This window comes from Nymphaea colorata, chromosome 4 (assembly GCF_008831285.2).
Source record: "Nymphaea colorata isolate Beijing-Zhang1983 chromosome 4, ASM883128v2, whole genome shotgun sequence".
NCBI lineage: Eukaryota > Viridiplantae > Streptophyta > Magnoliopsida > Nymphaeales > Nymphaeaceae > Nymphaea > Nymphaea colorata.
Window position 1 is genome coordinate 20421769 of NC_045141.1, and position 20659 is coordinate 20442427.

The window sequence follows — 20659 nt, forward strand, 5'->3', positions numbered from 1 at the left end:
TAGTTTGAAAACGTTGAGATGCTATCTGTAAAAAGTTAGGTTCATTGCCGTTCTTTGTCTTAAATGGTTGAAGCGCATTGAGCAGCAAGGCGGTCTACGTTAAAGGCATTTGGATTGGATTACATGGTTGTTGTCACGATGTGTTACTTTTTTGAATAATTGATACTATGCTCTATGAATCTTAAGAGTAAGGGGGTAGGAGTTATCTGAATTTAATTTTTTCAAAACATACCAAAAATATACTGAAAATAATTAAAATTCCACCCACGGCACTCCTGAATCGGTCATTAAATTGAATCGATTTAAGGAAACCGATTCGCGCCGATTGGCTTGGTAATAATAATGTGCCTTGTTTTGGACCACCCTGTACAAGTGGTTGGATAACAATTATTATGCTCTAAACATAGTTGGAGTAAACCAATTTGTTTAATGTTTGCGTGGTGTGCAGGAATGTTCTAAACATGAATGATGTATCCAAAATGCATACATGGTTCTGTATATTTAATATTTATTCTGAGTTGAATCCGATGGAGTCAAATTAAGCAATATCCGCATATTATCTGAATAGTCGGAGATGATACTAGTTGTATCAATCAGTCGACATTGCTTGTTTAGTTGATAAATGATTTTAACTAACAGCAATTTTCACCATGAAGGGGTTAAGTGATGTTAAGTGAGAGCTTCGGCAACTTTCAATCAGTCTGTTTCTTGTATTCCACGCACAAAATAGTTTTTACAGCGTATCGGGGTTGTATAAGCACCGGTCCATATGAATTTATTTCATGGCCGTTTATAAAGTAATCGAGAAAATACAAAGTCCATGGAATGAATGTCAGCCGATCTAATATAATAATGTTTTTTTTTTTTTAGAAAAAAGAAAGAAAGAGGGGCTCTTTTTTGTTTTATATTTTTTATGAGGAAGCCATTTTTCACGGTAGAGCTTAATTGGCACGAAGTTGCATGTCTGTGGCCCATTGGGCAACCAATGTGCCGGTAGCTATCAAAATTCCATGTTATAATCTCTGTCAATGGAAACTCATAATGAACTTCCAAGAGCCCTGCCGAAGTTTATCTCTTAATGGGACGTTTGAGTCAAGAGGAAGTCATGTTCGCCATGGACGAAACGAAGAATGCCCATCTACCAATTTCATAGATTTCTGTCGTAGTTATCAACGAAGAATGCCCATCTACCAATTTCACAGATTTCTGCTCTGCCATAGTTATCCACATTTGCACGTGGACCACTGCAAGGTGTTTGTGGCTGTGGATGAGTGAGTTGTGTATGCTTATTTGGGTAAGCAGGAAGAATATTTCATTACATCTTTGGAGACGAGTTGATGCGAAGGAGCCCTAGACTTGCATTATTGTAATTGACACAATAATAAGCGCCCATGCTAGTTAAACCAGCGAGCAAGACTGACCAAAGTAGGTTACTATCCGTGGTGAATCCAAAAACATTTGGCTAATGGACACCGTTGTATAAATTTTCATTTTTGATGGGGCACAACATATACAAATAAGTAAATGATCTATATATATATATATATATATATATATATATATTTTTTGTATGTATGGTGCTACATTCCCTTCATTGGCACAATAGTTGTATATTTGTTGGATTACTCCACGTCTAAAAAATGGATATTCCTCAAAGTAATTGAAATATGCATTTTTCAATGCCAAAACATGTTTAAAAATCTAACCAAGTGGGAACAATGGTAGATTTGAGAGTGCGATCTTACGCATGACCCATGTTAGATTTATGGTTGTAACAAATTTTAGGTCTAAAAAAACCATAAGGGCATGTTTTGTTTCACCGATGATTTTAGATTCATGGTGGTATGCGATTACTAGAATCTCAGATCTTAAAACTACGATAGTTTTTTTATGTGTCAAGTGGATTTAAGATTTACCAAACACAACCGAAAATTAAAAGTTTCAGCGTCCTTTAGATTCATAGATCACAAGGACTTGAACGGTCGGATTTGAAGTGCATTTATTTTAAAAGGCGACGATTATAAATGTATGATGCATGCATAACGTGCTAATGGATTTTTCAATGCGTCCGAACCGAGCGCGAAAGAGTTATCAACAGGTCCGAATCAGGGGCCGGAACCGGATGCATCTTATAAACTAATACGAATCAGAGTAAGCTTTTCCTTATATCAGAAAACTCCGGATGGAGTTATGATTCTCAATTTCTGGCGACATCCGAACCGCTTCGGGCAAGATATTTTCCCTTCTCATGGAGGAAGAAATCTTCCCTCTGGGATGATATCCTGTGGAAGGCAGCCCCCAGTTGCGGTAGTTTCATTTTCTTCCCCTCCTTTGTTTCTTCTTCCTCTTGCTTCTCTCGTTCTTCACCATGGTTTGCACAGGCTCGCCGCTACCATGTTCGTTGCCGTCAAACGCGCTCTGCCCAAATGATTTGCCTCCCTATAGACTATGCCCAACAGCCACTAACACCATCACCAGCGTACGCTCCTCTCTGGACTCATCTTCTTCTTCAACAACTCTGGAGCAAACTAATGTCCAAGATCAGTTTAGGTATAGCAGAGCATCGCCGTCCGTACGATGGCCGCACCTCAAATTCGAGGGCACCACCACTACCAACAAGAGCAGAACAGGCGCACCAAGTCTTCTCGTGGAGGAACCTGGGTCAGACTATTCAACCATCGATTCGGGTAGTGCTGGATTGGAGCAGAGTTCTCAGAATGTAGAGCGAGAGGCTGCAAAGACAGGGGGTTCTGATGCTGTGAATGAAATTGGTGGTTCGGTGGAGTCGCAAAATGAGAAGGATGAAGTTCTACCTTCTCGCAGCAGAACCAAGATCAAGAAGATGAACAAGTTGGCGCTCAAGAGGGCGAAGGATTGGATGCAGAGGGTTCAGTTCGTGACGGACGAGATACTGAATCTGCGACCGGACGAGTTCGTCGCCGACGTGTTGGACCGCCGGAAGGTTCAGATGTCGCCGACGGATTACTGCTTTGTGGTGAAGTGGGTGGGGAAGTCGAATTGGCAGAGAGCGCTGGAGATTTATGAGTGGCTGAATCTCAAGCATTGGTATACTCCTAGCCCCCGCATGCTAGCTACTATTCTAGCTGTGCTTGGCAAGGCCAACCAAGAAGCTCTCGCGGAGGAGATTTTCGAGAGGGTGGAGCCGGGGATCGGGAATGTTGTTCAGGTGTACAATTCGATGATGGGAGTTCATGCCAGGCACGGCCGTTTCGGTAAGGTCCAGGAACTGTTCGACTTGATGAGGTCTAGAGGCTGTGAGCCGGATCTAGTGAGCTTCAATACCTTGATCAATGCTCGCGCCAAGTCGGGGATGATGCCTTCTGGTTCTGCTCTGGAGCTTCTGTCTGACGTAAGAAGATCCGGTCTTCAACCCGATACGATTACTTATAATACTTTGATTAGTGCGTGCTCCTTGGGGTCGAACTTGGAGGATGCGATTAAGGTCTATCGGGAGATGGAAGCTAAAGGTTGCCAACCAGATCTCTGGACCTACAATGCCATGATTTCTGTTTATGGTCGAGCCGGAATGGCGAAGCAGGCCGAGTTGCTGTTCCACGAGCTGGGGAGGAGAGGCTTCTACCCAGACGCAGTGACGTTTAATTCGCTCTTGTACGCGTTTGCAAGAGATGGGAATGCTGAAAAAATTGACAGTATCCGGAAAAAAATGGTGGAATATGGATCTAAGTTGGACGAGATTTCATACAACACCCTTATTCACATGCATGGAAAACAAGGTAGGCATGACTTAGCGTTTCAATTGTATAAAGATATGAAATTAGCTGGTTGCAATCCTGATGCTGTCACGTACACGGTGCTAATAGATTCACTTGGTAAAACTGATCAGATATCGGAAGCTGCAGATGTGCTGCTGGAGATGATTGATTCAGGAGTGAAGCCAACGTTACATACATTTAGTGCATTGATTTGTGGGTACGCAAAGGCTGGGATGCGTGAGGAAGCTAAGAGAACTTTCGAGCAGATGGTGAGCTATGGAATAAAGCCGGATTCATTAGCCTATTCAGTCGTTTTGGATGTAATATTGAGGTCCAATGATACTGCAAAAGCTTTGATTATTTATCAGCGAATGCTTAGAGATGGTTTCAGGCCAGACAGAAATCTTTATACATTCATGATACAGATGTTTTCTAAAGAAAACAAACACGGAGATGTGGAGAAAATGATCCAGGATTTAAAGGAAATTCATAGTGTGGATCCAAGTGAAATCTGTACCGTTCTTGTTAATGCACAATGCTATGATCGCGCCTCTGAATTTTTGAAGATTGCTGTAAGACAGGGCAGGGAGCCTGATCAGAGTAACTTGTTATCTATCTTGAATTCACATCTTTCATTGAACAGACACACGGATGCAGAAGAACTCATTAATTTTCTGAAAGAGCAAGCGCCGGCCGCTTACTCTTTAGTGCGTGAGGCATTGATCCTTGTGCACTGTAAATCTCATCGGTTGGAAGCTGCTATGGAAGAGTATCATCAACTTCGTGGCATTGGTGATGTTAGCGTTGCTGTTTATGAATGCCTGATCCTATGCTGTGAAGAGATGGAATCATACGCTAACTGCTCTCAGCTGTTCTCTGATATGAGATTTTATGGTGTGGAACCCACAAAAGAGAGTTATAGACGTGTTGCTGTTGCATATTGCAAATTGGGTTTTCCTGAAACAGCACATCACTTGATTCAAATGGCAGAACAGGCTAATATCCATTTTGAGGATTTCTCTTTATATGTCACTCTAATCGAGTCATATGGTAAGTTAAAGCTGTGGCAAAGATCAGAAAGTGTTGTTGGTGTACTAAGGCAATCTTCCGCCGTTGATAGAAAGGTCTGGAATGCTTTAATTAATGCGTATGCTTTCAATGGTTGCTATGAGCAGGCGAGGGCAGTTTTTAATAAAATGATGAAGGATGGTCCATCGCCAACTGTGGAATCAATAAATGGTCTAATGCAGGCTCTGATTAATGCCGAGAGGATAGATGAGCTTTATGTTATTGTCGAGGAGTTACAGGAGATGGGATTTAAAATAAGTAAAAGTACAATACTCTTGATGCTTGATTCTTTTGCAAGATCAGGAAACATATTCGAGGTCAAGAAGATATATCATGGAATGAAAACTGCTGGATATCTGCCAACGATGCATCTTTACAGGAGCATGATTGGATTGTTTTCAAAAGGCAAACGAGTTAGAGATGTCGAAGCAATGGTGGCTGAAATGAAGGAAGCAGGCTTTAAGCCCGATCTTTCAATTCTAAATTATACGCTTAGGCTCTACACGGAGATCTCAGATTTCAGAAAGACCATAGAGGTTTATAATCAAATTAGGAAAGCTGGATATGAAGCCAACGAAGATACTTATAATACCATTATATGCATGTACAGTAATGACCTTAGAGCAGAAGAGGCGTTTTCTTTGTTGCATGAAATGATGGAAAAGGGATTGCAGCCTAAGTTGGAGTCCTACAAGCGTTTACTTTGGGCATGTGGGAGGCAGCAGCTTTGGGACTTGGCTGAAGATCTATTCCAAGATATGATTTCAAAGGGATGCAAAACAGATCGTGCTCTTTATCATATGATGATGAAAATCTACAGAAAGTCGGGGAACCATGTTAAAGCTGAAAACGTGCTTCTTTTAATGAAAGATGCAAACATCGAACCAACTGTAGCAACAATGCATATGCTGATGGACTCCTATGGCATGGCTGGACAACCCACCGAAGCAGAAAATGTTCTTAATAGCTTGAAAACTTCGGGCTTAATTATCGGTATGGCACCCTATGCTTCTGTCATCGAAGCTTATCTCAAGGCTGGTGATCATACATCCGGCATTGGAAAGCTACTCGAGATGAAGAAAGATGGTTTGGAGCCAGACTACAGAATATGGACTTGCTTCATAAGAGCCGCAAGTTTGTCTCAGCATTCCAGCGAAGCACTTGAACTTCTAAATTCTTTGCAGAATGCTGGGTTTGATCTGCCTGTCAGGTGTGGCCTTTTTCCCTTTCTGTTGCTTGGCCTTGAAATTGTCAAACTTCCCTAATGGTGATGCCTTGCATGCCTGTTTGTTTACATACTGTGGGAAGATGGATTTATTTATTTATTTATCTTTCCCTTAGACTCTTGACAGAGAAAGCTGAAACATTGGTCCGGGAGGTTGATCTTGTTCTTACCAAATTACAATCTCTTGAAGCCCATGCTGCCTTCATATTTGTCAATGCTTTGGAAGATCTTCTTTGGGCATTTGAACGGCGGGCTACAGCTTCATGGGTTTTCCAATTAGCAGTTAGTAAAAGTATATATGGCCATGATGTTTTCAGGTATGTAATTGCCTTTCTGCATTAGAGATGGAATATGGTAAGTTCAGACTTTTGGTTCCAAAAGCCTTTTAGTGGAAATAAACAATAATAGATCTATTCATATATTTGAACTACGTGAAAATCCTTGAAATGGACTTCAACATCATGCTTGTCTACAGAACAGCTGTAGACAACAAAGGGTATTGATTGGCCTAATCTAAACCTAATAATGCATATCTTTTATGGTCTTCAGGTAACTGATCTGCTCCGCCCCAACAATGGGGCATAATGTTGAGTTCTCTCTGTGAACCAACCATGGGGTGTAAAGCTCAGTGTGTATAACATTCATATTACCAATTAAGCAGGGCAATAAGCCTGATTGAACCAAACTGGAAAACCCAATCTAGACTTCTTTGTAATTATTTCTATCAGAGACTCGGACGGTTGGACCACTTTATACATTACAGTAGCATAATTTTTAATTTAGTTATTGGGATGGTGTTTAGCTGACCAGAAAAAATGTCAGGAGACTCGTTTCTTAGTGACCTGCAAAGGTGACCTTCTGTCAATATCCAGTGAAAACAAGTCATGATTTTTCTTTATACATAATGATTTTTTTCTGCCAATTGTGAGGACCTTATTCTTTTCATGAATTAGTATATGAGAGTTATCCTTTTATTTTGTCTGTCGCAGGGTAGCTGAGAAGGATTGGGGAGCTGATTTCAGGAAACTTTCACCTGGTGCCGCTCTTGTTGGCTTAACTTTGTGGCTTGATCACATGCAGGTTAAATTTCACATTTGAGGCATTTATTAAGTTTCCTTTTTTTGAAAAGCACCTTGTGAAATATTCGAAGCGTCACTATAGGTAAGTTAAAATTAACATGTATGACGTGTTTTTCCTGATGCTTCCTTTTATTTATTTCAGGATGCATCATTACAAGGTTCTCCGGAATCTCCAAAATCAGTTGTTTTAATAACAGGAACTGCAGAGTATAACAGAATCTCACTCAGCAAGACCATCAAAGCTTATCTTTGGGAAATGGGTTCGCCATTCCTACCTTGTAAAACTCGAACTGGGCTCCTTATAGCAAAGGCACATTCTCTGAGGATGTGGTTGAAGGATTCTGCCTTCTGCATGGACCTAGAACTGAGAGATGTTTCAACACTACCTGAGCTGAACTCCATGCAGCTCTATGAAGGAGCTTTTATGAGAGCAGGTCTAGTTCCCGCGTTCAGAGAAATTCACGAAGGGCTTGGAGAAGTGAGACCAAAGAAATTTGCCAAGCTGGCCTTGCTGACTGATGAGAAGAGGGACAAGTTCATTGCGGCAGATATAAAAGGCAGGCAGGAAAAGTTGGAGAAGAAGAAGAGGGGTGGCTTGTTAAATCTAAGGAAGAGACACAAGCGTCATGGGAGGAGACTTGTCGGGAGAAGTATGCCACCACGTGAGGAATTTGGTGCCTCTGCTAAGAAAGAGGCTGTGAGATGAGCATGGCTGCATTATTCATCCTCAGGTTGGTGAGCCTCGGGTTGGTCATGAGTTTACTTTCTCACCGCCCCAAGCCCGGGCGTGAGTCTTGTATGATTGAAGTCCGAAGGGACTTGGCATCTGAAGCGAGATCGAGTTCCTGGGTTTCGAAACCAACGGGAATTGCATCTTGTGCAGGTGATATGGAGAGCATGGGCCAGCCAACCTGAAAGCAGTATGATGGGAGTCTGGTTGAGTTTCCGAATTTGACTTTGATGCTACTAGACCAGAGCCTCTGTTGTTGATTCTAAATTCGTTTACCGGCTTATGGAGCAGTCAACCGTGCCACTGATTCTGATCCTAGGGAGAATTCATGGCTAAGAGCGTTTTGCAGATTTTATGGTGCTGCGACATTCTATCCCAACTTCTGGTCAGTTTGCATTGAGATCACATGGACCTTGAGATGTATAGGTGATGTTGAGGAAGCATCTTTCGTGTCAAACATGTGCTATATCATATGGATCGGGCTTTTATTTTGACATACTGCAATGACAGATTACAGGATTCATCAGACAACTGATTATTTCTGTTGATCCTCATTTACCAAAATGCTTACTTCTGCAACCATTCAGTTGGCTTCCGATCTGCATTCCTGAAGTTTAAAAGTGATCTAACAGTCACACAACAAATGACAGGATGTCTGGAACTAATTAGACATTACTTTGTTCATGCTGGAAATCGGTTCATATGGGTCGGTCTGAACAATCACAATCCAGCAAATCGTATGTTACATGTCAAAACTTTTTCTATAAGAAAGCTAGTGCTCAGTTGTCCTGGTGGTTTGAGGTTTGCCTGTTGTCCATTTGTTCTGGTCAGTCATGTCACGTAGGCTGTGGACGGGTTAAAACTACCTCTATAGAGAAGGAAAAGAAAGAAAACGGAAAGGTCCTTTGTTCGTCCAACTCTTTCGGCTTCATCATAAGGATATTGTACTGAGTGGGGATTCAGTATAAAGCCTTATCTAGAATCTTATGTAGGAGTGTTACTTAAATCTCGGAAATTTTAATAAAGTTGAACTCTATATAAATGATCTACTTGGTCGATTCGGCCAGACTCGACTCTTGAGCATTAGATATATGTTGAAAAAATTTATAGCCTTACAAGGGTGGACTCTTAGGAGACTTCCAAAAGTTAATATTTGCTAGGAGAAAAAAGGCAGAGTCGGAGGTAATTCTTATCAAAGTAGCCCTTTCAGTTGCCTCATCTAGATGATTAAATTCGACACAAAGAACCATAAATTTTGAGACTCAAAGGCTGATACCTTGTCAAAGCTATTAGATATTCCAACTGCACCCAATTAACATGTAGGATTCTTATCAGTGCACCAGAATTTGCTAACTCATACCATCTCCAATTTGCCGCGGTGATTATACTCTCTCTCTCTCTCCCTCTCTCTCTCTCTCTCACACACACACACGCACCCGTGCCCACACACTCGGAGCTTCATTATCATTGATCAAGGTCTCTATCTTTTTCTCTCTCCTCTTTTGCCGAATGCTAAATTCTTGCGCTTCGTTATATGAAGCCTTTACTCAAAATGAGCGTTAATCAATCAAATGCTCTTTAGAGTCGATTATTTCAAAAGAGTTGGTTCCATCTTTGCCAGAAAAGCCTTAACCTCGTGCTGACAAAAGCCCAACATGTTATCCGAGAAAGATGAACCCCATCATTTCTTTAGATAGCTAAACTTGGGTTGAGCAAATACCCACCAGTTCATGTCAAACAATCACTTCATACGTTGAACTCTTCATCCTTCTTCAACTTCTACTTTAGGCCTAACTTCCATCCAAGTTAATGATGCACTTGTCGGCAAGATGCCACCAATTTGTTTGTCAAAGATTGAGGAATTTCAAGTGCTTCAAAAAGGAGAAATGGAAGATAGTCAGCATCATTCTTTAATGGTTTAGACGACGTTAATAATTGGTCGTGGTCCTTAAGGTGAAAAGGAAAAGATAAAGCAACGCACATCAAAGATTCAAAATATGGGGACAATTCGTTGGTATGTGTCTTATAATTTCATGACTCTAAGATTTAACCTTAGCATCTTGTACCGCTGGGACTGCAAGTTATTAGTAGGCCATCGCCACCGCTAAATACTGCACTATCAACTTCATCTTTAAAGCGATCTCCAAAAGGGTTCGCACCAGCGATCAATCTCCATTTCGAGTTTATGGGGCATCATTGATCATCTCATTATGTTGTAAAGAGGAAGACACCAATATACAAGTTGAATCATAGCAATCACAGGGATGCGTGAAGGCTTCGACTCTCATCTGGGTAGTAGTAGAATGAAATATTCATTCCTTTCACCCAAAATTTTCATCCTTAGAATGGGTTTGGAGAATTCTGTGCATATGTAAAGTTGTGTTATCTCTTGGGTTTGAATTACTTTTCACTGGTGAATTGTTCACCTGCAGAAATTTCTGCGGGGAACTTCCTTCCGCATTCAAAGCCGCCCAAAATAAATTTAAGCAATAAATTTTCAAGACCGAGTAAAAGGGCCGACGTTTTCCACGCGGAGTGAAACTTGATTGAGACCTCCACTACCCAGAGTTTTCAACTTGGCACCTTTCATTATCACAGGAGATTGGGGCCTTCAACTTATAATTCTTATTGTGGCGGATGCTTTATTAGGTGTCCCCCAAGATTAGTCAATAAGCAGAAATTTAATCAACTGATTTCCAATGATTTAACCAAGTCGACATTAACCTTGATTTTCTCATTGTAAATGATCTTAAATTATAGATCTGTTAGACTCTCTCTCTCTCTCTCTAAAAGATAAGAAAAAGCAATAGACAAACCGTGCGTGCGTAACTTTCAAGAGCATGGAGAATTCATTTTGCATACTTCCATCTTTTTGGAACAACCATTCAGCGTTGAAGTGCAGCAAGATTGAGTGTTAAAAGCAAAATTTTCTCATTCAAGTTTCAAGGCTAAGGATCCTCCCAGTGGATCACCTTGGCCTGGCCCAGCCTATTGATGACCGGCCAACCGCCTTTGACCACTAAGACATGTCCAACCTGATAAGCCCATACAACAGCTCATAATGCTTCTTACGTTTCATGACCTTATGTGTGCGTTTATCTTAACAGCTCTAATTATATCTTTTATTTCTTCACTTGACTCTTGAAAGAAAACAAGAAATAGAACGATTCTCTTTATGCGTTTTTATTTTTCTCTCATTCTTTCCTTTTTCTTTTGTTTTTTTTTTTTGGTGGCTTTCACGACTATATTCTCTCGCCCTGCTATTGGTGGATCCTAGAAACAAAAAAGAACTTGAAAAATACAGTTTTATTTAAAGTTGATAAGTTGCTTGTTACAAGTTAAGCTGACCTTTGCAAGCATGGAAAGCACAAAGATGAAATTGAGTTGTCACACAACCATACATGTTTATCTTGGCCTCCCATGCAACCAGCGGGGAAGCTAGAAATTTGTTGCTGAGGACACTAGTGGAGCCAGAATTTTTTTCTTGTGGGGGCACTATTCAATACCTTTAATTTCTTTGAGACACTTACATGTATAACAATCAAATATATCAAAACATTAACATATATATTAAACTAATTTTATGAGGCTGGTGTAGGCAACTACCCGCATCAACCACAATGTGGCTAAGCCACTGGCAAAGGAGCACATTAAAGCGCACCTGGCATGGTGGGGCTAGCTCGTATGGTTGGTCAGAGGACTCAAATCCATTTTCCATTTGAAACGTATAGGCTCTACCTTCATGTATAACTTAGCTGGCCAGATTAAAGTATGTAAGAAGACATGTCTCTAGTTTGATTCTTGTGGACGTTTTGCTCTTGCCTGTGTTAAGGTGATCTGACACAACACCTAAGTTGAAGGGTGTACCACCGCCACTGCCACTGCTGATGTCGACACAGCTCAGAACCCGAAATGGAGTGGGGAAGTCGATGGCCTTCGGGCTTCAATGTGGGTGATAAGGATGAGCCTCTTGCTCACCCAAAAAATACATGGGCAGGTAAAAATGAGTTGTCATAGCTTCAATCATGCAAGAAGAAGAAGAGAGAGAAGGGAGGCATGATCTAAAAGTGGGACATGCAATCTGTGGGCATAAAACGGATCGTTGTTGCTGCAGCATCTGCAAAGTCAGGTTAGTAATGAGTCCAAAACAAGCCTGCTGCAGCAGTGCCAGATCTATAAAATCTAAGCATGGTGGACACAAGTGATACAGTGAGATAAGAAAACATTGATTGCTGAGAAGAAAAACTCATGCAGTTAAGAAGAGAAAATCACCAAACAATGACCTCTGACCAGCATCAATGATCAATGAAGAATGGGGCCACACAGATAGAGAGAGAGAGAGAGAGAGAGAGGGAGGTGGTAGGTGCTGCCAAGATAAGGTTTTGTTTTCTAATATAATAAAGACAGGCCGCTTCAGGGAAGAAGAAACCATTTCAGACCATCTGTAGCTTTTTTTCCGAAAGCTGCATGGTGGCGGAGCTAGAATTTTTTTTTTTTTAACCGGGGTTTCAAAAGTTTTGACTAGGGCCTAGTGAGAATTTTGATATATTTAGCGGTGCTTGAGCCAAGAATGTTGCACATATATCTTATTAGTTTTCTATAAATGTAGTTTTTAGATTAGAACATAAAAGATTATATCATCAACAGGCATTGCACATGACGTGCATGGTAGATCTGATAAAAAAATGCGCCCATGTATAAAGTTAACGCATATTTACCTGCTTTATTTTGGAGGCTATTTATTCAACATAGAAAAACAAGACTTTAAAGTGATTGACAATTTGCTTTACACATAGCATGGCAGGAACTAAAAGGGCATAAAGTCAAGAGGCAGAGAAGGGGTCAGTTCCTTTTAGCAGTTTCATATGAGTCAAAGCCCTAGAGAGGGAATGGGGTTTTGACTAGATCTAATGTCAAATCTACCTCTCTAGGGTTAAAGATACATAAAAAATATAAAAATTTTAAAGAAAAGGAACATGAAAAAAGTGAGCAAACCAAAAGCCCTTGTTTGAGAACAGTGACAAACCATGACAACACAAGCAGCATCCAAGGCCATATCTTTTTTCTGGGTCACATGGAAAAAAGTCAAAAATGCAGAAATATTAGGCATATACAATATTTTATTGGGGAGGTGTTGGAAACTTTCCCACTGAAGCAGGGAGAAAAGAGGATACCCATTTTTCTTTTTCATTTTTTTTTTACTAAAATCTTTGTCAAATAATTGTTTTATATGATAATTTTTTTTAAGGAAAAAGTTACTCTAAAAAAACTCTATGTAGACTTTGTTGTTCACGTAGCAGCATAAAATCTCGAAGATACTCTTTGTGCCTGATAAAAACATATGGAACGTTTAGTAGTTGGAATAATTTGTGAGTGTTTTATAAATTTATAAATTTAATTCGAGCTATAAACTTATTTTAGTTTTGATTTTAAGACAAATTTATGAAACTTATACAAGATGTTTTATTTACCAAAAGACTTATAAAAATTTAATGTAACTAATCAAATTGATCTTTAGGTAGTTATAGACCTTGAAAGAAAAAGAGAGGTGGGCTCTTCGTTCATCCGAGCCACGGCAGCAACTTTTAGAGAGAGAAAAAGAAGCTTTTTCTTTGTCAAAGCGTTTTGACAAACACAAACGTATAAAAAAAAAAAAATTAAGAAATGAAAAAGCAAAGGGAGAGGGGAGGGGCTCGTGGGGAGCGTTGAAAGAGCGTTAAAGATGACACTTTTTTTTTTTCTCTCATCTCCTTCTTCCATGGCCGACCTCTTCCTCCATCTCTCTCCCCCACACGCACGCATGTTCTCTCTCTGTATCTTTCTCCTTCATCTCTCACTTCGCTTTTGATTTTTCCTTTTCCTTCTCTTGCAAAGCCCGAGGCACAGCCGAGTGGAATGTCAGCCGAAAATTCGGCCTTCCCAACCACATACACTTTGGCTTCTTCCTCCTTCCTCCTTATTCCTTTCCTTCTTTTCTCTCACCGATTCAAACTGGTAATCAAAGCCAACAATGGCTTCTCTTCATAGTTTGAGCCTCATAGTCTGCACTGTTGTTACTAAAATGTTGTAGTTTCTGAACATGTTTCAAAGGGGAAGCCAGATTGATGGGTTTTCTTTCTTCTGTAAATGGTTGGAGTTGAACTTTGGCCTTCTTCAACTTTAATGCCACCTTGAACATCTTGCACTGCCTTATCGCTCTATCTGCAGCTTAAACATCGCTCAAGATCGCACATTATCTTCTCTTTAGAACGGGGCAGCATATACATATTTTGCTTTTCTGATTCATCTTTTAAAAATTAGATTACTTTAGTTAACTTACTGTAAGACAGAAAGCAGGCGGAATCTGCTGGTCTCTATATAGCTAAGTGTTTTTGTTTGGACTTTGACTCTCTCTCTCTCTCTCTCTCTCTCTCTCTATATATATATATATATATATATATATATAAAACTAAAGTATAAGCTGCATGATAGTTTGATAGCTGTCAAAACTCCAGTGCAAAGGTCGGTTTTCGGTTGAGCTGTGACAACTACTAGAGTTGAAACCAGTGTTCGTAGCTCGTACTAAGCCTGTTTATAACATTAACCAACTTCATCTTCTAGACTTTCATTAATGCATGACAATGCTACAAGCAGCACAAATCATTTACGTTCATCTTCACTCATAACAAAAATTTCAAAGTTTTTTTTTTTTTTTTTTGCATGGGTCGTGGGTGATTAACATACTAATTCAATAAATAAATTTCAAAGAACTCATTAAATATTTGGCACTCGATCGATGGAAACAAGAGCACATAAAAGTAGGAAATACCGCATGCAGCTGAGAACAGAGTGTTTCAGTCCTGTTCCTCAAAATGAAGGATCGTTCGTCCACTAGGGAACCATCTGCACCCCTTTTCTCAAATCTAATAAGCACCACTTGATCTCATGTTCACTTTTTCCTTGAAAAGAAGGACAACCTGCAGATCTACCATGGTAGGATCTTCGTCCTTCCGTAAGATGTATATATATATATATATATATATATGTTCAAGTTATAAGAAGATCATACAAGTGTTAAATAGCCTTAAATCTCTGAATCTAAAATAATGTTTCTCCCCTAAACGCATCTTAAGAAAGCCTGAGATCTCTTCAATAGAAAAAAAAGAAAGCATTTAAGAAGATCCATCACTTCAAAAAAACTGGTTTCCTCTTTGGTCGTATGTGATTCTAAGTCTGGATATCTGGTAATTGTGAAGCATGTAAAATACTTTTCGACATTTTTTTCCATCCAAAAAAGAGGAATAATCATTCTAAAAAGAAATGACTTGCCCCCTCTGTTTAGGGGTTGAAAGGGAATGGACTCCATGGTGGGGGCAGTTACGTGGTTTCGAGCAAAAGCGGGTGCGTTTTGGCGAAGGAAACGAACGGTCAACGGGTTGGGGGGCTCTCTCGGGTGAGGGAAGGGGGCGGGACCCACGCACACGCACACGCGCCCGGTGGGCGTGTTCGTGGGGCTTGGAAGAGCGAGAAAAGGGTGGGGCCCGCGGCGGTGGGTGGAGCAATTGCCTCCTTCCTCTCTCTCTCTCTCTCTCTTCTCCTGAGTTCAGACAGAAAGAGTGAGCGAAAGAGAAGAGAGAAAGGGGAGGAAAATCAAAAGAAAGGAAAAGGAACAAGGAGGAGGAAAAAAAAAAGTAGAAAGAGAAATTGGAGGGGAGGAGGGGTTCTCTCGTTCCTCACATCTCCCTCCTCCCTTCCTTCTTCTTCCTCTTTTGCCTTTTTATCCCTTGTTCGATTGGATTGGGATTCCTTGGGAGGGACAGCCTCTCTCTCTCTCTCTCTCTCTCTCTCTCTCTCTCTCATGGCGCCGGGTGTGGCATCGGATGCTCAAAGCAACCGAACCTCCTAAGTGTTCCATGGTGGTGTTGCTTGTGGTGGCCGCGAAGGCTTCTTCTCCTATTTAGCTTTTCTATTTTCTCTTTTTCCTTCCTCCTCCTTCTCCTTCTGCAGAAGCAGCGGCGAGCGGCACCACCACCATCACCGGGAACGCTGCGGTCTCCCTCTGTCCCTGCTTCTCGTCCTTCCCTAAATACGTTGAGAGAGATCATCAAAGGCATCACCCTGTAAGTTGTTTTCTTAATATAAAAATTGGTTGGTTCTTGTTTCAGCTATGTTTAGTTCCTCCTCCCTCTTACCGGTTCGTTCTTCTTGGGTTTTCTTGTCTTTGATTGTGATCATGTTGGCTCTACACGCGCTGGGTTTCCTCACCGTAGTTTCTTTTTTTTTTTCTCCTTTCCGGTTTGTCTCTGTTTTGTGAAGGTGGTTTTGATAGGAATGGCTGTGCTGATGGTATTTCACGTCCGCGTCTTTTCTTTTCTTGTTTGTCTGGAGTTCTGTGAAGAATCTTTTTTGGATGGTGTTGGTACGAACCTTGCCTTTTGTGTGTCTCTGTGTATGAGAGAGAGAGAGCGAGAGAGATAAATGGTTATCTGCGGCTTTTGGGGTACTTTGAACATTATTTTGAGTGTTCCCACAAATTGGCTCTCTTGATTGGTCTGCTTGGTACTATGGAAATCGCTGAGCTTCCATGGCCTGAGATGAATAGCCCACCAGATGAAGGAATTTAATTCCAACACGCATATGGCATGGGCTTGGTGTTGGATCATATGATTCACGGCACAGAAAGTAGTTTTCTTGTTCTTTTTCTCCGTTTTTTCTTCTTATTTTTCTCCGTTTTTTCTTCTTCTTTTTATCCGTGCCCACTTCCCACTTAGAGCATGGCAATTGGCAAGGGTTGACCCTAGTGTCAGGGTGAGACTCACCATCCCGTTGATGCCTTGACATCGTGCATCATAAGGGAGGAGGACGGCTTCTGAATAAACTAGACATATTCAATTCGTTAAGCAGCTTTTGTCTTCTAAATCGTTTCCTGGACTTCAACGCGCTTATGGTTCGGTGGTGGTTCACAATTTCTTGAGTTGGTAGTACAGTTCTGCATTTTAGTAATCAAAGGTAGCGATGGCCTTTTTAAGGAGGGCTTGTGATTGTGTTAAAACTTGAAATTCTGTTGCATGTGATTGACGATTAAACTTAAAGAATGATTACGATTATACAAGAAAGAGTTGGGCGTTTAATTAGTTTTGAGACAATTGTAAAGCTTCTTTTCCCTATCCTTATGGCAAATATCTCTGGAAGACAACCTGAGCAGCAATCTTCTTGTTGGGAACTTTGTTCAGTGATCTGCAATCGAGAGCATCAATATTATTTTCTTGTAATATGTAAAAACTATGCTTGGATAATCTGTTTCTCTTTCACCATAGATCATCCAGCTAAGAAAATGAAAACCTGTTATATGAACAAAATTCGAGCTTGTAGAAGCACATCCACCAGTATCATCCTTTTTGTTATTATTGGAAACAGGAATCTTGGGTTTTCATTATTCTCTTATGTTCAGTGAACGTCCAACAATGCCTTCATGGCTAATGCACGGGTTTGTATGTCGGGTTTATTAGATCATCAAGCAACCTAAGTACACTGAGGAGGCCTTGCTGACTTAATCTTGTACCCGAGGAAGACATAGACTTACTGGGCAACTTGTATAGTTTCTTGTTAATCAGAACTACAGTCTGTGGCCTTGTTCTCAAACCTGATAGAGGGCTATGTAGGTTGGTAGTCAGTAGTCATTGATTAGTTGATGTTTGATTCCACATCTTCTTAAATTTGAGCTTGGAAAAATTGGTAGGTTAAAGAATATATGCATGTTATTTTCTATACAATCAGCCTGTAGCTGTATTTTCTTTGACAAGATATTCCTAACTGATGCTGACTGTCTTGTAATGTTTAATTTCAGATGGATATGGAATTCTTTTCCGTGCATAAAAGACCAACTACTACCATTTGTGAAGGTAGTGGCCCAAGAAAGAGGAAGAAAAAATCCAAGGACAAACACCAGTTAGAGCATGTGTGTGAGCCTAATGATGAAGCACAGTGGGGTGACTTGGATGACGGTGTGCTTGAGCTGGTTCTAGCAAGGCTCCCTGTTTCTGACTTCTTTCGGTTTCGTTCAGTGTGCAAAGGATGGAGTTCTTTGATTCGATCACCAAGCTTTCTTACAGCATGTAGTGAAGTGAGCTTGCGTGGCCCTTGGTTTTACATGCTTGATTCAAAGTCTGATAGTGGTGTCATCTATGACATGGATGTTGGGAGGTGGCGGCATATCAGTTTTTTGTCTACTTTAACTGGTCCTGGAAAGTTGATTCCTGTGGCAGCTGCAGGTGGTCTTATATGCTTCCGGTCGCCCAATGGTGATTTGTCAGTATGTAACCCACTCACTGGGTCATGCCGGGAACTACCACCTCTGAACTCAGTGTATCCTATTCATGCTATTGCTATGCATGCCTCCAAGTCCTCGTACAGAATTGTTGTTATATTTGGAGAAATACTAAAATTTGGTGTCAAAGTGTATACATCTTCAGAAAAGCAATGGGTTGAATTACCTGTGAGTGGCAGCATTGAAGATGCAGCGAGCAAACTTTTTGAGAAGCAGACCTCTGTTCCTTATGACGATGGTGCATACATCATGGCAGGTCCTAGTTTAAATGACATCCGCTTGAGCATGACAAAAGAATTTTCTGCAGTTGGTGGCGAGGTGATTCATTTCCTCAATGGGAATGGCAGGGTGGTTGCCTGTGACACCCGCAAAGGGACAATGTACAGTTTCCCTGCAATCCTTCCCCCTGACTTTGAATACTCAGTTGACATTGTTGAATGCAGGGGAAGGGTGCTGCTGGTTGTACTTCTGGAGATGATGGAAACTGCAACAATTCGAGTTTGGGAATTTCAACAGGCAGAGATGGAGTGGGTTCAGGTCTTGGCAATGCCACCAGCTATGTCCAACACATATTATGGAAAGAAGGCCGATATCAATTGTGTTGGCTATGGTGACTTTATAATGGTCTGTATCAGCTCCAGGCGTTTCCATCGAGTTGTGCTATGCAACGTCACTAATAACTTGTGGGCTGAGCTGCCAAGATGTTATGTTCCTGGCAGCCGGAAAATTAAGAGGTTCGTGTCTTGTTTCTGCTTCGAGCCTAGGATTGAAGCCCGTGTTTAACGGGAACAGTATATAGCACAGGACCATTATAATTATAATGGAAATCCTGTGTCCGTCGAATGGCGGAACCCACGGATAGCTTAGTGAGTGTTGCTTCCGTGCTGTTAGCTGAACATAATTATTTTGATAGGAGCATTGAGAGCACAGTATTCTTGTATATTCGTTTGATGTTCATATGCGGAATCCCCTTGGATGCAGCTCAGATGTAGGCATGTCTATGTTAAATTGTTGTCTATAAAAGTGTGCTGGTGCGTGTGCATGCACGCACATGGAGTTCCTCCTGTTTAGTTAAGAGCCGGCAGTCAATCTTCATGATTTTCTTTTTTGTTTTTCTTGTTCCTTTGTAGAAGAGTTTGAGAGATGTCTCGTTCCGCCTTTGTATTCGTTTGATTATGCTGTTATATCGTGTCTTCTTCAGTACAATGAAATTTATCAAATGGATAGTGCAGCGCATGTTGATTCTATTATTCGTTGCATTTTCAGTGTTAAACAAAAAGTCTACTACTCCTTGCATTTTCTTTTGATGACTTTGTGCTTGAAGTTTAAGATCCCAGCATCTGATTTCTTGTCAGAGGCAGGACCTTAGTAAAGCCAAGTTTCAATTGGCTTACAGTTTTTTGCTTTTAACAACTGCAAATTTATTGTATATAAAAAGTGGTTTTTAACTAATCCTCGTTTTCACATTTTTCTTCTCTCATTTTCGGACCTTTTTATTTGTAGATAAAAACATCTGTTCCTAGTCCAAGCTCATTGGATTCTGAATTGGGGTCAGGCCAAAGTCATGGGATTCTGAATTGGGTCCTTAACCAGATAAGGCTGACACATTGGCACACCTGCTTCAAGACACAGTGGGTTGGGGGTAGTCAAAATTGACCAACACAGTCGTGGTTTGGGAAGTGTGGGAAGTATCCTTACCTGCTTCTCGTTACCCATCGTCTTTTGGCGGCAACTTGTGGGCGAATCTAATTCTTTTTGGCCTTTCAGCTGGGTCAATATACAGATGTGATGCCATCACAATTAAATGGTAGAGCCGGTTTTTCTTCCCCTTGATATCGGAAAAGGTACTGGTGCTGAAGTATTTTTACATCATGAAAAGTTCAATGGTTTTAAATTTTTTGCTGACCACTAATGTCTTAGTAGCTTAATTTTAATCCTTCAAGTCTTTTCCTTATATATATATATATATATATATATATATATAATGTAATAAGCCAATTTATATGCGTCTGTATAGGCAAGATTAGTGCGGCCAGGCATAGTGGAAATTAGTGGGATGAAAACAGATGGAACGAGGTAATTTATTTTTAGGTTGGGGAGAGGAAAACACACAACCCTCTCTCTCTCTCTCTCTCTGTTTCCACCGAGTCCCTCCTTGTTGAACGCCTGGCAGAAGCGCCTTCACCTGTTCGTTCTACATCGACTAAGCGACAAAGGAAAACAAACCTGGCACCTGTTCTAAGGTCTAGTCGAATCAGGAAGCCGAAACTCTACTTCGACTAGTTCTGGTCCATTTTGACTGTTGGAATGTGTGCGGTATGCATGCCTGAGAAAAGCAACAATTTTTGGATGCAGGATCTGTCTTTACGAGGAATAAGTTATGGACATCGTTGTATCAGCTAGATGTGAGATTGGGATACGCGATGGCTGCTTCTCCGCAAGTCAGGTCCGGCTGACCATTGCAACCTTAAGAAGGGAAGATGGCGATGGAAGTGCCGTCTCTTTACCACCTGAAGC

At 40.9% G+C, this 20659-nt stretch overlaps 2 protein-coding genes across 2 annotated transcripts; both read left to right on the forward strand.

Moving 5' to 3' along the window:
* Positions 1-2171: 2171 nt before the first annotated feature.
* LOC116252479 (pentatricopeptide repeat-containing protein At3g18110, chloroplastic) lies at positions 2172-8641 on the forward strand. Its single transcript, XM_031626768.2, has 4 exons — positions 2172-6012; positions 6144-6344; positions 7017-7107; positions 7249-8641. Exons 1-4 carry the CDS (start codon positions 2369-2371, stop codon positions 7810-7812), a joined length of 4500 nt encoding a protein of 1499 aa, XP_031482628.1. The 5' UTR covers positions 2172-2368; the 3' UTR covers positions 7813-8641.
* Positions 8642-15408: 6767 nt separating this feature from the next.
* LOC116253325 (F-box only protein 13-like) lies at positions 15409-19392 on the forward strand. The gene is made up of 2 exons (XM_031628097.2): positions 15409-15935; positions 17663-19392. Exon 2 carries the CDS (start codon positions 17663-17665, stop codon positions 18923-18925), a length of 1263 nt encoding a protein of 420 aa, XP_031483957.1. The 5' UTR covers positions 15409-15935; the 3' UTR covers positions 18926-19392.
* The last annotated feature ends 1267 nt before the right edge of the window (positions 19393-20659 follow it).

Coding starts and splice junctions, on each gene's coding strand:
- LOC116252479 (XM_031626768.2), top strand. CDS start 2,369: ATGGTTTGCACAGGCTCGCCGCTACCATGTTCGTTGCCGTCAAACGCG. Junction 6,013..6,143: donor GGGTTTGATCTGCCTGTCAG/GTGTGGCCTTTT, acceptor TCTTTCCCTTAG/ACTCTTGACAGAGAAAGCTG. Junction 7,108..7,248: donor TGTGGCTTGATCACATGCAG/GTTAAATTTCAC, acceptor TATTTATTTCAG/GATGCATCATTACAAGGTTC.
- LOC116253325 (XM_031628097.2), top strand. CDS start 17,663: ATGGATATGGAATTCTTTTCCGTGCATAAAAGACCAACTACTACCATT.